The 17,443-nt window shown below is 46.5% G+C and overlaps 1 protein-coding gene across 1 annotated transcript; it reads right to left on the bottom strand.

The window, feature by feature from the left end:
* Window positions 1-421: 421 nt before the first annotated feature.
* On the bottom strand, window positions 422-16,927 carry CTC1 (CST telomere replication complex component 1). Its single transcript, XM_061454207.1, has 24 exons — window positions 16,798-16,927; window positions 16,567-16,718; window positions 13,834-14,080; window positions 12,739-12,935; window positions 11,080-11,224; window positions 10,392-10,694; window positions 10,090-10,218; window positions 9,519-9,745; window positions 7,915-8,089; window positions 7,629-7,829; window positions 7,273-7,399; window positions 6,967-7,081; window positions 6,236-6,698; window positions 5,794-5,883; window positions 5,378-5,515; window positions 5,025-5,095; window positions 4,127-4,236; window positions 3,631-3,796; window positions 3,301-3,387; window positions 3,057-3,216; window positions 2,517-2,581; window positions 2,100-2,262; window positions 1,832-1,958; window positions 422-911 (listed from the first exon to the last, which is right to left on the bottom strand). The coding sequence occupies exons 1-24, from the start codon at window positions 16,816-16,818 to the stop codon at window positions 751-753; spliced, it is 3,840 nt and encodes a 1,279-aa protein (XP_061310191.1). The 5' UTR covers window positions 16,819-16,927; the 3' UTR covers window positions 422-750.
* Window positions 16,928-17,443: the final 516 nt, after the last annotated feature.

A 17,443-nucleotide genomic window follows, 5' to 3' on the forward strand; every position in this document is an offset into this window, starting at 1 on the left:
ATGCTGCATGCTACCATGGACACTGGCACTGGCAGTCATCTCCTTCCTCATCAAGAAGAGATGGGCCAGTTTGTAGCACACTGAGTTTGTATCACAGCTCACTGCCTTCCTCTTGTTAATAGCCCCACATAATGTTCAGGCCACTGTTTAAGCTGCAAAACAATGGCTGTATAATCCTGTGCTTTAGTACCATGATTTAGTCTCCAAACTGTAATTTCTTCGCTTCCCCTCTGTTTTTTGAGGAAGAAAATGCTTTAAAACCAGCAGTTTAATAATTACAATTAGGTTAAGACTACTCTCCCCTGTGGCAACTGTAGCTGGTCTGCAGAACGCCTGGCTCTGGCTCATAAACCAAGGATCTATGTTCTACCTCATTCCTCTTACAGCAAAGCCCCCTTAATATTAAGACAGATAGACACAGTGTTATTTAAATGTCATTTTAATAGCTTTATTTAGTAGATACTACTGCATAAAGTTCACACATTGTGTGCCTTAGCCCCAAAGTAACGGCTATCACATAGGAAGCATTCAACATCTCTCTTCCAAACCGTAACCCAGCGTCGCTGGTGGCAATGGTCCAGAATGACTGTTCAGGAATTCCAGTCACAGCAGCTTCCTGGCTGCGCCCTTCACCCTGTGCTCACAGACCTGTGCTCCCACTAGAAAGGAGATTAAAAGAAACTCCTAATCCCAGCAGGCATTTCCATAATTCCTCTCCCACTGGGAGAGATGTTAAGCAGTGGCTCCCACTCAGCAGTGGCTAGACGTCCTTCTCATCCTCTTGCTGTTCAGATAGCTCAAGGTGTCTTGTTCCACTTCCTTCACATCCAGGCACAGCAGGCTCAGCCGAGGTCCCACTTGTGACACAAATTCCACTTCATCGCACCGAAAATTCCTGAGCTGCAGTGGATCTGAAGGGGAAAGATACAACTTAAACAACTCAGCCCAGGGCTCCTGCTCTGTTCTAGCACACAGCTGTAGGAGCTGCTGGGGGAGGAAGGCCTTACAGCAGCTGCTTGGCATCTGCTGAACCTCCAAGGACAGCATGATTAATGAATCCAGGATGTAAGCAGATGAAGGCATTTGGCCAGCACCCCTGCAGCTTGGAGGAAAATATACTACATTGTGAAATGCTGTGAACTATGTGCTGCTCACACAGCTGATGCACTGAGCTTCATACCTTCTATCACTATCAGCAACCTGGCCTTACAAACTGTGTTAAATGAGAGCCAAAAGATAATGTCTCCACAGGAGAACATTCTCTGGTTAGCTCAGCAAATCAACCCCTGCAGTGCCGGGACACATACTCAAATGTTAGTGCTAGAGCAAATGGCTAAGACAAATGTCCCTTAACACAGGAACTGCACAGTTATGGCAGCATGAGCTCAGACATCAGCATCTATGGATTCAAAACTTCTCAGCACTTTGAATTCTGTGGCCATGGTGAGGATTTCCAGGCCCACTCTTGACACTACGTGCTGTCCTGCCTAAAGTTAAAACCTGCTTGATTTGAGAGGGCTGCGCAGTAACTGGCTGGCCAGAATCCCTTCCCATCCATGGACAGGGAACCTTGCTCTAAACCAGCTCTATGTTTCTGTGTAAAGTAGAAAAAAAAAATCATATATAATACCGTTGCAGATAGTGACTTTTATATTATTTCTGTATTTTTGTAACCATGGTTCTGCTAAGACACATCTTAGCTCTACACTACAGTGTTCACAATTCCATGGAAATCCTCCACAGACCTCGCTTTGTGGCAACTCTCCTTCCCCAGCCTGATGAGATGCCTCCTCCCTTCCGTCCCAGGTTAAAGCCAACAGTGCTTGCTTACCAGGCTGCAGGATCTTAGAGGGCTTCCTGTCTAGGCTGAAATCCAGCAGAATAGGGCGACAGATGAGAGGACTCCTGCACAGGCTCCTTAGGTAGCAGGCAATGAGATCCTCAGGTTCCTCTACACACTGAGGAAGGAAAGGGTGTGTTGCCAGTTAATGTGCAGAAGGAGGCAGGGAGCCTCTGGAACATCTACAGCAAAGGGAAACCCAGTTCACCCGAGGCTCAAGCCCAGCACACTGCTATTGCTACTGGAATAACCCACTCACCCCTGTGCCGGTAGCTTCCCCATGCTGAATGGACACACTGCCCCTGCTCTGCACGCAGTTCTGCAGCGCTTCCCACTCGAGAAGGCTCAGGCCCAGCATTGCCGCCACGTGCTGGTTCCGGCACAGCACCAAAGCATCGCCTGTTCCATCCTCCACCACCACCCTAAGGAGAGAGCAGGCAGACCAAGATATGGAGGAGGTCAGGACAATGGCTTCACAAGGGTCATGTCCCAGACAATGGATCTCAGTAAAGAGAGTGGGAGTTTTGGTCACATCTGGGAAGACATGACAACTCTACCGTCCATCTTTGCTATTCTGTCCACATCTCATCCTTGATCTGATTTTCCTCTCCCCTCTGTAGTGTAATTTGTTCCCTCCTACACACCTCTTCCCATACCCAAGCTCTACAGTGCTTACCGTGCACTGGCTTGCCTCACTCCAGTGTGTGATGGACATGGTGGACTGTGTCGGGTGCACCTCCCCTGAAGGAAGAGTAAAGCTACAGCTATGTATAGGGAGGGGTATAACAGAGAGAAGGGAAGGGACACTGCTTCTTTTAGCCCTCCCTTAATTACATATGCAAAGGATTAAGAAACTTTACTGTATTTCCAATGAGAGTCTTGGGAAAGGTTTATATGGAGACAAAAATCATGTGCTGCAAACTGCTGAACCCTAACAGCAGTGAACATGGGAAAAGCACAGCATTAACAGAGCAGGATTCTCCCCTGCAGTATCCTCACTTCAGCTGCCAGCCTGCCTGTCATGAGATACATGCTTCTAATCAGTTGCCACTCTGGTCCCTTTTTAATATGCAAAACCTTTTCAGACACTGGAAAAAGAGGGTTTGGAATTGGGACAGGAACTCTTGTTTTTTTTCCCTACATGGTAGCAAAGGATGTGTCAGAGTAGAAAGTCTGCAAAGCTCCTCACAAATTATCCCTGTAGAAGCTTGAATACCTCTTTGAAGATGCTGTTGCAAAGTGAGCAAACCCACTGCAAGGACAGCGTCAGCACACAGGACAAGTGGCATAAAATCCGTGCCTGGGACAGGCTTTGCAGGTGACATTGCAGGCTGGATAGAAACACTAGTGAGGGGGAAGAGTTTTCTCCTGCAGGACTAGAAGAAACAGGAATGTGATAAGCTTGGAATACAGAAACCTTTCTTAGGACACTGTATGTTGGGAACAGAAGCTGAACTCACCTGGAAGGAAAAGGTAGGGGAGAAGCTGGCAGAGATATGATGCTCACACAGCTGGAGGCAATGTAGATGCAATAAACGTTACAGAATCTGCAATATGAAAGAGCAGATGTCAGAAAGAGCTTGTAGAAGCCAAACCTCTCAATTTTCTTGAGATGGCTGGGCTGATCATCTGTAACACGGTAGGAAAATAATTTGTAGTAAGGGATTGGGATACATGAAGGTATGGACAAAGAATAAAGCAAGTTCTCATAAGAGGAGAGATTAAGAAATGGTTTCAAAGACAGTAAGAGAGGTCAGCAGCCTAGATCAGGGCTCTAAAGACAGAGGTACCTTGAGATTTTGCGTTCCAAGTTCTGGAAGAGGATCGTGGCTCCAGGTAGCAAACCCCAGAGATGCTGCAGATAGGTGGAAGCAATGTAAACATCCAACACAGCAGGGGAGCCTGGTGCAACTGAGACGCTGAGCTTCACGGTGTGCTCATCGGCTAGCAGACTCCCTGAGAGGGCACAGCACCACACACGCCATGAGCTCACTCACATGCAGGTAAGCATAATCTGTCACGGAGCTGGATCTGCTAGAGGTGTTTTCCCTCCCATCACAACGAGGCTATCACTGTTCCACCTCCCAGATTTTCCAGGTAGAGTTTTCTCATTCCCATCCCAACACACAAGCAGCATAGTTTCCCAACCCTCTAACATGCAATGGGGTGCAACACCCTGGCATACTTCCACTGTTGTCAGATATAGGAGCACAGTTGGCACTGTCCCTGAAACAGAGAAAAGCAAGAATCAATCTGTTGTTACTTGACAGGCTGTCAAAATCTTACCTTTCTGCTTTTGAAGGCTGACAGTCACAGGTGGCTTCTCGGTCTTGGGAGAGGCACACAAGGTCCTCTCCACTACATTGCCAGAGAAGGAAGCAAGGGAACCTGTGAAACTGAGAGCAGACCAGGATTTCTGAAGACAAAGAGAGTGGATGAAGGCCTGCCTTCAAGATGGTTGTAAAGGACAGGGTGGAGTGCTGCTGCTTGACCCTGGTTTCAGGGGAACCTGCCTTTGAGCACCTGAGTTACTGGACTAAAGGTAGCTTACTGCATCCTACCCCACCGCAGGGTCAAGAGGCTCCTTTAACTTGCTTTCTGTTTCTTCAGGCTCAGCAGTGAAGAATTAAAATGGAGAGGCATTACAGCCTTCCTATCTGCTTAACTCCTAATTGTTTTCCTTAATTAGAGGAAGGAGTCAAGCAAATCAAAACTCAGTTTGCCGTAAGGCACTGGGGAAGATTTCAGTGTGCATGCCTGTCACTCCAGATTAAACATCTGAACATGCTCTTGAACAGACGATCTTCTAAGCCTAGTATTTGGGCAAATTATGTTACAACAACCAAAAAACAACAAAAGCCATCACACATTCAGCTTCAGTTTCCCTGATGTGTCTGTTCCTGCTTCTGACAGGAATTTAGCAGACACCTTTTGTGACCTAGTCCACACCAGCAGTAGCTCAAATTTTGTCTGGACACCATCCTGCAGTCTTGTCACCAGCACTTCCTTTAGCTTTGCTAGACAGAACAGGGGCAGACTGAACTGCTTGCACATAGGAGGGCTTCCAAACCATATTTCTAAGCCAGATAATTCATTGCTGCTTAATGTAATCTGTTTCCAGTAAAGATGAATACAGACCCATTCCCTAAGACAGTCACATGTAATCTGGAGCAGACCAACATACCTGTTGCTAAGTATTTCTGGAATGGAGGAAATTTTCTGGTCCATGCCTGTCAGCACTGACCTGGCTGCCAGCTAGAAGTGAGGGAGACACAGCATCAGATGGATTGCAGTTTATAGCTGTCCCCAGCCAGAGCAGTAAAGACAAGCTCTGCATGCTTAGAGCTAGGTCAAGCTACTGATGCTTTTTTCCCAGATTAATTCTGAGGCAGGAAAATGTGAAGCCCAGCATCCTTCTCTGATGAAGTTTAGAGCAGAACAGTCTCATCAACAAGACATTCTGTAGACAGTTTTCTGAGCTACTTCTAGAGACATCTACAAGTCACCCGTGAAAGCCCAGAGCAATCAGGCACTTACCTCAGGCAGACAGGAGATCCATGTCACATGCTGTAAGTGCCAGGTATCTTGGACAGGCAGGCACAGGGGGCAGGATGACCTGCTCAGGAACTTTACTGACACAGGTGGAAAACAAAGCTTGTCAAACACTTCCAAGTCCTGAAGGAAGAGCGGTAAGGCAAGAAAGAAGACTGTTAAAGAAAGGGATGAAAACTATGTAGGAAAAAAAAATGAAGAACAATGGTTTAAAGTTAAAAGAACACCTAACTTTTGAACTCAGAGCTCCAAGAATTTTAACCAAACACAGAACTGAAGGAGTTCCTTGGCAAGATGGATAGGAATTCCAAGCCTCAAAAAGAGCTTAGTCACCCTCTGACACCTTGACGTGCAGTTCAGCAAGTCTCCAAGAGGAAACAGCGAGACAATCTCTCTCTTACCAAGCAGTGGGGCACAATGAAGCGATACAGCCCATCCAGGTGCAGAAATGGAAACCATCGTAGAGACTTCCCCATAAACAGCAGTAGTGCCTGGCAGGGGGAGGGAGAGAGACAAAAGGTGATGACGAATGTTAGGAATAAGGTAGGAAACTTAAAAGACAGCGAGAAGAGAGCAAGCCCAGCAGAAGACGTCTTGAGAAGTAAGGTTAGCACCGTCGAGGGTAAGGGAAGGGGAATGCACTTACAGGAAGGTGACAGAGAAGAGATGGAACTCCCTTGGGATGGAACAAGGAAGTCACCTGCATAAACATGCATCTGTACCCAACACAGAAATCACTTTCCCATTGATTAGGAATCTAGATACTTCCTTATCACACGGGCTCCCTGAAGAGCCAGCTCCCAGCCTTATCAAACCACACCCCAAGGCCGTCTCCTGCCTCACTTCTTGCCGTGTCATGTCCTCTTCTCCATCACAGCCGCTCTCCTCCAGCTCTGCTAGACTCCCAGTTTCTCTGGGGTGGCTCCAGAGCCGAGGTCTGCCAAGCCACAACACCGTGGCTTGGAAACTGCGCTGCAGCTCCCATCCTTCTCCATCGTCTTTCCTGGGTAGCTGGTAATTGCGAAACATAAGACCCTCTTTCTGGGTAACCAAGAAGAGGTGAGATACACAGCTCTTTGTCCTAGCGCTGCTCTGCCCCTCCTGACAATTTTCATCTCTGCGAGTATCTGGCTTGGGATCTTCCAATTTGAGCATTTTTGCCTCTGGGGTTTCCAGCTCAGATGTTAAGCTGCCACCATCTGTTTTCCTCAAAGAGGAGCTGTTTCCTCTCCCAAGGCTTTTCTGCATTTGTCCTTCCGCAGCACGGAGAACCTGAACATCCTCATAGTAGAACTGCACGTAGACACTGAAATGACAAATTGTAGCAGTGGAACTCCCTGATCCTGATAGGTTGTTGTCCAAAACAAGCAGTTACCTGGGAAAAGCACTTCTGGTGAGTATCCCACGAGTAGTCAGCAGGAAAGGGTCCTATGTGCAGATCCCTTTCTGCACGTATCAAAGGACAGTTGCTTTGGCACAACATACTATGCTGATCAGCAGCTTTGCCATAGTCCAAAATACTTGTGGAACTGAAGAGGGATGATTTTACTTGTGCACCAAATAAAGGGACTCACCTATGTTTTTTCTCTCTTATATGCTCCAGATTTGCCAGGTGCTCCCAGGAGGGAAAATCAGTCTGAAGGAATCTCTCCACTATGAGCTGATAGGTCTCCACCTGCAAGAGTGATCCTGCAAACACAGAGAGGAGCTAATAAAAAGGAAACATAAAACTAGTAAGGTTGATTTCCTCATTTTACAGTCTCAAGGCCAGGCAGTGCCAGTTCTGCATCTCCATACTAAGTCTCTTCTTCCTTGTTTTGGAGCTGGATGGCAGAACACCAGAAACTCAGCACTTTCAAATTTAACTTAGTGGGACATACCTATGGCAGCTGTATAAGCAAAGGGGCTACCATCCCTATTGCATATCACACAGGGCAGCGTGCTGCTCTTGTCCTGCAGCTGGAGGGAACTGCTCCTGGAGGAGACTCTCAGCACACCCAGCAGTATCTGCAACAGAAAGGAAGCTGCAAGGAGCATCAAACACTTCCCATCTTGGAAGGTTATAAATCAAACTGCATATAGCAGCAGCCTGAATTTGGCCTGTGTCCAACACACAAGTGAGAAAAACAGTGTCATTGCCGAACAGGAAGAGGCATCCATCAAACAGGGTGCTGGAAGGCATGGGGAGATCTGGGAAATCTCAAGGCACAGACAGTAAAGGGAACAAGGCACTTACCAGTTGGGGCTGGAAACTTCCTGCTGAGAATGTGCAGTAGGACCAGGCCAGTCTGCGGTTCAGCTCCTGGGTGCCCATGTGCTGTTCCTCCAAGGGGGAGAGCAACTGTGATGGACTGAAGCCTTCCCAGCTCTTCTCTTCTGCCACATGGCAAACTGCAGACAGAGATGGGGCCTGGCATGGGGGGTTCAAGGTTGAATACTAAGAAAACAAGAAAGAACAAATGAACCAGCTGAGTTTCTTCCCATCAGACAAACAGGAAGCAGCTCACAGACCATTTATTCACCTTCTGCAGGGGACACTGGTGTTTTCTATCTAGGATTTCACTGTAAATATCTCTTGCTTCCTGTCTATCTGGGACCACAGCTTGTAGAAGGGGGACAAGGAACTTCTCAGCAGCTCCAGGGTTTCGGTGCATGGAGCGAAGCAACGGGTGACAGCGGCCAAAGAAACAAGAAAACCTGGAAAAGAATGATAACAAAAAGCATTAGCAGTCCTAGCTTCTTACTGAGTTTTGCATGTAACTCAAGTGTTCTTTCTGCTTGTTATGAGTGAATGTGCTCAGCAGGACAAGAACTAGGGATGGCACAAAAAGAACATGAAGTGACTAAAAAAGGAACATTTAAGGGTGATGCAGACTGATGTCAGACAAGGAAGAGGGAAATGTACAGAAATGGAAGGACTGGCAAAACCTCAAAACTCAAGTGGACAAAAAAACCCCACCCCAAAACACCTGAAAATAGTCTCCCTCTAAGCCCCACAAATGGACCCCCATGTATTTTGCCTAAGCTTGGTATGATTACTCATGTTAGGTACACCTGGCTTTCTTTTACAGGATGCAATAAATAAATAAATCACAAGACAGAAACAACCACAGGCTGCTCTGCTTCCAGCATTGTCCTTGCGTTGTGATCCTGTCTCAAGTTTAGCTCACTGCTTCTGAATGTCTGGAAGTGATCACACTGCCGGTCGAAACACGACAGAAAGTGAACTCAAAGAGAGGTAGCAACTAACTCACTGCAACAACTTCCAAGCAGCAGCAGGGCAAAGCAGTCACATTTATAGAAAGTGAAAAAGCTAATGAAAACTGAAACTTACAGCTAGCATCATTCCCAGGGCAAACCTGAAGCTGTTTGATTGGAAAGCATAAAAATTCCACGGTGCCCGTAAAGCACGGGAAGACTGAGCATTCCATAAACTGCTACTTGACTGCCTGAGATTGAATACATAAATGTTCCTTTTTGAAGTCCAAGGCTGCGGTTAAGGTTCCAGAACAAACCCAGAAATAAATCCAGAAACTGGCCCACAGCTGTTATGCAGTGCAGCTGTCAGGGAGAGCACGAAGCCGTCTGGAAGACCTCTGCTAAGACAGAGGCTCTCAAACAAATGCTTGCATACTCAGAATATATCAAAGTGGTTTGCTGAGCAGCTCCAGCTGCTCCTCTGAGCAGCAAGAACAAAAAAGCCTTTATATTTGTTGTTATCTGGTTGTAGCAGCAGTTTCCAACTCCAGCCTGCATCCACCTTGACTTGCCAAGCAAACCACGTTGGCAGGCAGACATCCCTACAGTGCTTCCATATGTCAGGACAAAACTTCCTAGGCAGGAGAACAGGAGCAGGAGTGCTGCAACTTCCTGCAAGCAGTGGGCACACTGCAAACGCACTTGAAAAAAGTACAGGATTTTCTTGTAAGAGCAAATGCAAGGTACAAGCAACTGGATACCGTGTGAAATCTAGACGAATGGCTTACTGAAGCCAGTAAACCAGAAGTAATTACTAGCGCTATTAGTATCCCTCACAGTAATTTTGTGACCCTTTGGTCTAGAAGACACCCAGGTAGCTTACGAAGCACATTCATACATAGGCTGACTTCAGAAGAACTGTCCTCACCTCTCCTCGAATGTCTCCAGGAGGCTCACCAGCCAGAGGTACAGTGGCATACCAAGATTGTAGCGGAAGAGCAGCTCTAAGTAGAGATTTCCTGAAGAGGCTGGTGGCTGGTAGGGGGTGCTGAGCCTTGAAAAACCCTTCAGCACAATAGTGCTGCTCAGGCAAGCACCAAGTACAATGAAAGGGAAGGATACCAGAGGCTTCTGCAGGAGGTGGACATCGATGAGCTGACACACACAAATGTACAACTTAAGAGAAGAGATAGCTGGTCTGCCACCACTCCCCAAAACTATCACCCCACCCCAAATCCTTTATCACTCTACTGGATTATCTATAAATCAAATGGGCCTGAGGAACCTGGCACTGCTTAGGGAGGAATCAGATAATCATCATTTCAACACCCATGCCCAAACCTAGACAGCAAGATCCCCAATTCTGTTCCAGATACTTGACTTGCTGAAATAATTCCAACATTTCCATAGTATTCTGTTAACCCACACACTCGTGAGATATGCCCCGGGCCCAAGTCTTTTACACTGAATGCTTTATGCCTTCCTAAGTCACAAGTTACCTCCACATATGCTCCTGGTCGGAGTCCACGTGCAGAGCTCAACAACTGCTGATAAGCAAGGCACAAGCAGACTTTGTTATCCAGTAAAAAGAGACCAGCTTGGATATTGAGTATTTTGGTGATAAATCCCTAAAACAGAAAGCAAACAGAAAGTTATATGAGTGTAGAGAGCCCCAGAACACAAGAGTCTCATAGGCCTGAGCAATAAGGAAATAAATTCATGATGAAAAATAAGATCTTGCAGGCCAGGAGCTGAAACCCTACAGCATGAGTGGGTGAAGGGTAACCCTACAAATCCTTACCACATATGAGATGATCTTGGACTCTTTGGTTGATCTTGGCCTCTCCTCTTCAACTCTCAGCTCCAAGATACCACTGAGCTGCTCAGCAGTCTCAAGGGAAGAAGACTGAGTGGATTCGTCTTGCCAAGCACTGTCCAGTGACTGCTCCCTCACTTGCTCTGCACAGTAGGGCAGAAGGTGGGAAGAATCACTGGTAACAAATGTCCTTTGTCCAGATTTCTTCAGGCTGGTCAGGCTCAGGCCTGTGATTGCATACCTGCGACCCAACTGGAGGGTATGATGCCATGCCAGCTGGCTGGGCTTCTAGAGCAGAGAAATCAAAAGCAACATCAGCATCTTCTGCACTGGAAAAACTTCTTCCCGACCCCGATAACCCCACTCCAAAAAACCTTTTCCTTCAAGAGGACTGCCTCACACACCTAGCAAAAAGGTGATATCTGCAAGATGTTTAGGAACACTGCAACTGCATAAGGAAGGAGGGCTATATTTCTTCAGGGTATAAAACTAGAGTATTAGACTTCTTACACACAAGAGCTATTGTAGGCTACATGGAATAAAATAACTAACTAACTAGTAAAAGGAAGACTAAATCAAACCAGGAAGTCAAGGGCAAGCTTCAAAGAATTAATCAAGTAGCACATACACAGATACAGACAGTGAGTATGTGAGCAAAATTCCAAGCACTTGCCTGCACCAGCACAGGGACCCGAACACCTGAGACACAGCACTTCAGAAACAGAAAGAAGAATGTCTTCCGGTGAATACAAAGGAGAGGCCCGCGTTGGGTCAATTCACCTGCCACAGGGAGCTTTGCTCTTTTCTTACACGGACTCCTGGAGGACAATTGAAGAGGCAAAGGAAATCAGAGATGAAAGAAGAACTCGGAAGTGTCTCAAAAGCAAAATAAACAAATCTGCAGCACGCACTTTCTGGAAATAAAGGATCCAATGTGGATCACCTCTCAGAGAGGTTTTCAGAACAATATCTGGCTTCAAAATTCTTTAGTTTTATATGCTAAAACCATCTGACACTTTACAAACCCCTCACGTTTGAATACAGCACATGATCCATGACAACAACCAGGTTTTAAAAAGCTTTACCACAAATAAGAGATTAATTAGAGATCAAAAGGGAAGGAGACGGGGGAAGTCACAAGCTTCAGCAGAAAAGAGAACTTGGCTTTGTAGCTCCATGGAACGTGACACCGTGGAAGATCTACACCTATAAACAAAAGAGGCTTGAGAGCATTAATGGAACCTTCCTAACAATCTTGGCACAGACTGAAAGAGCAGCAAAACCGAAAGTAGATGAGATGAGAGAGGAGAGAGAGGCGACATTTCTGCAGCCAAACTTTCATTTAAAAACTGAAAACCAAAAATTCAAACATTTGGCATTTTCAACTCCAACTGGACTTGAATATAGCCCTCTGTGAACAAACACACCCTTGATTCTAAACCACACACTGATCTACCTTTATGACTTCTTAAAAGGGAAGTCCACACACACTAACACCAGCAATTCATTGGTAACATTTCTTAAGAAAGAACATGGAAAATTGTTCAACTATCAGGTAACAGCAGCAGAGAAGCCGCTCTGAGAATGTACACTGAAATAGGGAAAGATTTCTTGTTTAGAAAGGTCTGGTGAGCTACATGAAACACTTCACCTTAAAGTAAAGCAGATATAGCCAAAAAAGAAACTGCAGCAGCCTGACTAGTGACATTTTATTGTTATTACACCAAGAATTCTCTACTCAAGAAGATAAAATATGATCTACCACAACCTGAAATTATCAACTTCAGTAAGATTTGCAATTCCATTGGCTATATTTTCACATACTATATTATTTCCACTAAAGACAAGTTAATCTTAGCAGCTGACATTTAACTGGCACCTTTATCTCAGCAATCTGACAAGAATTTGACCAGTGGTATATATTAATTCCCCATTACAATCTAGAATTACTTTCAATAATACTTATAATACTTTTGGTTCATGGTCAAAGAAAAGGTTGTGCTAATCAAAAGAATGAATTTCAGCCTCAGTGAAAGCTGAATCATCCCTTTGTTCTCATGTCCTTTCTGTAATATCAAAATACACCTGGAAATACTTAAATTTGCTTTAGTTTGTCAAAATACAGAATTAAAACTTCCAATAAATGTTCCTGGGAAGCAACTGATTAATGAAAAGCAGCTTAATTGTATTACTTTTACTTCCACCACTCACTGTTACGCTTCCACCTGTGGCAGAAACAGAATCCAGCTCTTCCTAAGGCCAGTGCTCCTCATGGTACCTGCCAAACCAGAGCAACAGCGCTATGATGGAGTTGAGCATGCTAAGTACTTACCTGGAGGTAAGCAGTGTCTTGGCTGATGCTTGGTAGGTGACTGGAATGCTGTCAGGTACTTTCTTGAGAAGATTTACTGGCACTGGGTCCAACAGGATTTCCAAATACCCTGCTGCACTCTTGTCTGTCTGTGGTATGTATGACCAGCTTGGGAAGACAAACAGTGACTCCAGCCACTCAAGTTCAAAATGCAGGAGCTAAGACAAAAGATAACAAGGTAAATGCTTGAGATGAGTTAAGAGTATGTTTTCTCAGCATTACTTACAATGTGCATTACTAATTTGCACTTGCAATGCACATCACAAACTCTTGTTCTACTGCGGGGCTTCATTTCTATATGAGAGTGGTGTTTTCCGCTGACACTCTTATCTTGCACGGAGAACTTTTGTCCTTCCAGATGGAAATCTGGAACAAATTTGCTGCGCTCTGCAGCTAGCATTTCCTGGGTTATAGCTGCATCCTCCTGGCTAGGTGATCGTTAATTCACTGCAAGGCTTAGCTATTTTCAGACTATTCTAGAATTCCCATCTGCTTTCTTTTCCCCTTTGTTTTCAGTTAGAAGTTCATACCAATATAGCTTTTTTTCTTCATCTCCTTGGAAAGCACAACCTCAGTGCTCTTTCGTCACCGCTTCTAAGGGTTACCTCTTGTCTAGACTCCCCATGCAATGACTTTCAGAAGGCTTTTAATTCAATTATCAAGCAAACTTCTTATTTCGTGGCAGTATGTCACCATTGCATCACTGAGCACCCAGTATGACTCTACAGAAAGTTACTTCTGCTCCACTAGTTAGATCAAACAGAGGAGAGTGCTATGACTTCCAGGTCCCCCAGGCTACTTTGTACTGTTGAGAATTTAACAGAATCATACATTAGACTGCCTCTTTTCTCCAGGCCAGTGCATCCAATATTTGCCCTCCTAGCAATGACAAATTTGACATGTCCTATCCTCTCCCTAGGACCTGTTTTCCTGCCGGTTATACAAGCGTGTTATTTCCCTCACTAAACTTTGGCAGACCGTTTGAAGCCCCTGGTGGTCTGTGACACTGCCCCATCAGTGAGAATAAAAGCCGGATTCCTCATACTGAGAACATACCTCACATGGGATTATCCCAGTATTGTCTTTCACATATAGACAACCATCTACCACCTTTTCTTTGCTCTCTTGCCTTCCATCTGTTAAATAGCCAACCAAAATGAGGTAAGCCCTTGGCAAAGTGCTCTGTGTGGGTATAGCAGCTTGTCCTTGATGAGCCCATTCTTTAAACTCATTAGTGCTCCAGGTCAGGTGGCTGCAGCATGGCACACACTGCTGATGCTGCAGGTCAGAGATGGAGATGAAACTGGAAAAAAAAAAGAGAAGCAAGACTATAGAAGGATGTAGGAAAAAGTCAAGTCTACAAACTTTAGAGATTACAGTGATCATTCCAGTGCACAAAGCCTGGCTAAGTCAAAAAAGCCTTAGCTATTGGTATGGTCTGATGATACCACATGGCAAGAACCAACTCATTCACTGGCATTTATCAATGATCTCTCTCAGCTCAGTCAACATGTGTGTGCTGCTTGAGCATCCTCTCTGAAAACAGACATCCTCTGCTACTATGGTTACCTGAGCAGGCATGCAGAAGGCTTGGGGAAAAAATAATTGAAGGGTAAGAAAACAGAACATATTTCCTAGTACATGTGTGTGGGGGGGGAAGTGGGAAGGAGAACAGTTATTAATTCAGGCATTTTTAGCTTGAATGGGAGACTGTGAGAAAACCCCAACAACTGTTTGAACAGTTTACATACCAGTTACGAACACAGGTAAATACAGACTAATTCCATCATTGTGGGCTCAAGTTGATGAACTGTGGTAAAAGCAGGGTTGAAAACTTCTAGATGAAGATTACGACAGTTTTGTGACAAATTCTCTCCTGTGAATAGCTTACACAGTACAAAACTGAGAGACAATAAGCCAGTAATCTTAGACTGGGACTTCACTTATAACATCAGAGCCAAGCTAGCCCTGAAACTTCCCACCTACGCTCCTGGCTTTGGAGAGTGAGGCGAGGAGATGTAACATCAAATTGGCATGAGGCCATCCATAGTTTAGCATCTATCAAGCTTAGACTGGCCACAGTACCAAGTATGGGAGAGCAAGGCAGCATTCTCAGTACATGCTAAGCCTTTCCAGTGTATGATCCTGGTAGCATTCATCGTCATTGTTTACTTCCTGGCTCTGCATTCTAGAGAATTAACAGAAGTACCCTCTCCATGATAGCATAAATACATTAGCAGAAGTCGCCTCTCCACAACAACATAAATACTGAAAGACTGAATACAAACTGGCCTCCAGCTAGTGATTTTGATACTTGTTTCCAGTGAGGTTTGCTGACAATTTTAGGTTGTGAAACTGGAACTCTGTTTCAACACCCACTTGCTCAGTAGCAGGACATAATCAAATTGAGAGAATATGAATTTGATGAGTTTCAGTTGATTAGTTAGGTATCAAAGGTTCAAAGACAGAAACCAGTCCAGATGAGCAATGGGTCTGGACCAGCAATATATCATAGAATCAAATAGGTTGGACGCTTTAAGATCATCAAGTCCAACCATTCCCCAGTACTGCCAAGGCCACCACTAAGCCATATCACTGAGGGCCTGTCTAGACAGATTTTGAACACTTGTTCAAGATTAGCTGAAAATAACATAAGCAAATTGCTTTGTACTCAGAGTCAGAACAGCACCAGTAATAATACTGGTCTATCTACGATCTACAAGGAGAACGCAGCACTGGTTGTGTTGACATCACATGTGCTGTCTGCTTTTTGAGAGAAACCAAAACTACAGGAGTGCACTGGATCCTGGTTATCACATCCAGAAACCTAAATCGGCTCTTCTGGTAATCCAGAGCTTGACAGTTAACTGTGGATGGAGAACGCTGCTCACAAACAGACCACTGGCCTCATGCAAGAGAAGTATCAGCTCTTCTTGATGAATTCTCCTGTACATAAACCAAACTCTGTTTTAAACACTGTGAAATACAGTCTATAGAAAAAATATGGCTTTGATGAAATCAGTTTAGCTGGTCTGAAAGATGCATCATCTACATTTATAAACTATTAGTACAAAATTAAAGGTCATAAGACCCTAATCAATTCCAGTTGACCTTCCCCAAACCAGCTGTGCCAGGGGTTTTAAGAGACATCCTTCGACCATAAATTGGAGCAAGAGAGAAATAGATCCAGAAGAGCCACATCTTCCAAATTGGATCTCTCAGCAAACTGTGTGTTTTTCATGACGGTAAACACCTAAAAGCCTTTTACCAGCTAAAATGTGGATCATGCTATCCTAGATTCCCCCCTTTGGGAGACCACACACTTGAATGTAGACCTCAGCTGGCCAGCAGCCCTGGAGACTATGGCCAGGCACAGCCTCCTCAGCAGACCAGCAGGATCAGCGAGGTGCCCCACTTCGGTCACACACTCTCCCTACCGCAGATACGGTGCGTAATCAATACCGCAACAGCGACCGGGGGCGCACCGAAGCCAAGAACGCGCACGTGGTTATCTGCCTTTGAAAACAACCCTCCCACACCCAGCATCCGGGGCAGACACCGCATATGAGCGAGCGGCCCTGGTCCAGCGGCAGCCGCCGTGCCGAGCTCCCAGCTCCCGGGAGGACCCCACCAGCCCCGTTCCACCGGCCGCCCACGGGCCCTTCACGTGTGTGCTTGTGTAACTTCCTCCTCCGGACCATGCCGCGGGCGTGAAGGGCGGTCCGACCATGCCCATTCGCCCCTCTCCACCCTTCCTCTTCTCTCCTCCCCTCTCCACCCTGCTGTCACCTGTAGCCGAGCGGCAGGTCCCCGCCAACTGCGCTGCGCAGGCACCGCAGCACCGCGTCCAGCAGCGGCGGCCCCTCCGGTGCGCCAGGCCCCTCTTGGGCCGGGAGCGCTCGGCGGCTGAAGTCCTGAGCCGCCTGCAGCCAGCGCTGCTCCTAGGGAGAAGCAGAGACACGGGCCTTCAGCACCATGGGGCGGGGAGGTGCGCGGAGCCGCGCTGGGTCACTCACTCACCGCCGCGCTGGGCTCCGCCATGACGGCACCCGGGCCGAACGTGCGAGTCACGGCACTACCATGGCTACGCGGCGGCGGGAAACGCGCAGGGCGCGTCTCCGCCCCCTCCCTCCGCTCAGGCCAATGGCCGCCGCCGGAGGCGGTCGTAGCTCCTGAGGTAAAGTGTTGCGATGGCGGCGGCGGGAGCGTTTCGGCTCACTGAGAAACGGTTCTTACCCCTCGCACTGCCGAGAAACGGAACCCGTGAGGGCTCCGCAGGCTGGAACACGGGGAGACAGCGGGGAGGGGGGGGGGGGGGCGGCGTGGCCTGACCAGTTCTGGGGAGAGATGGGAAGTGCGCTGAGGCGTTTGATATTAGTGTAAATGTCAAGCCTGCAGCGGGCTGTGAGATCGCTTTCCCGTGCGGAGTGCAGGAAGAGGGGTTCCTCCGACACTTTTGTTGTTCTGGAGAAATGCTTTTTCTTGTTGTGGAAGGCTGAAGCTCCACTGAAGAGTGTGCCTGCGCCACTCATATGACAGTATGGGATAAATCTGAAACAGCCCATTAAAAATGTGATTTCCTTCTCCACGAAATATACTTACTGGTGGTTGAGGATTTTTCCCTTAGGCGATAATTTTCCTAGAATCCCAGACTGGTTTGGGTTGA

The sequence above is a fragment of the Pezoporus flaviventris genome, unplaced genomic scaffold (genome assembly GCF_033815535.1).
Source record: "Pezoporus flaviventris isolate CSIRO_AGI_PZ_B2104156 unplaced genomic scaffold, CSIRO_AGI_Pfla_v1 ptg000015l, whole genome shotgun sequence".
Classification (NCBI taxonomy): Eukaryota; Metazoa; Chordata; class Aves; order Psittaciformes; family Psittacidae; genus Pezoporus; species Pezoporus flaviventris.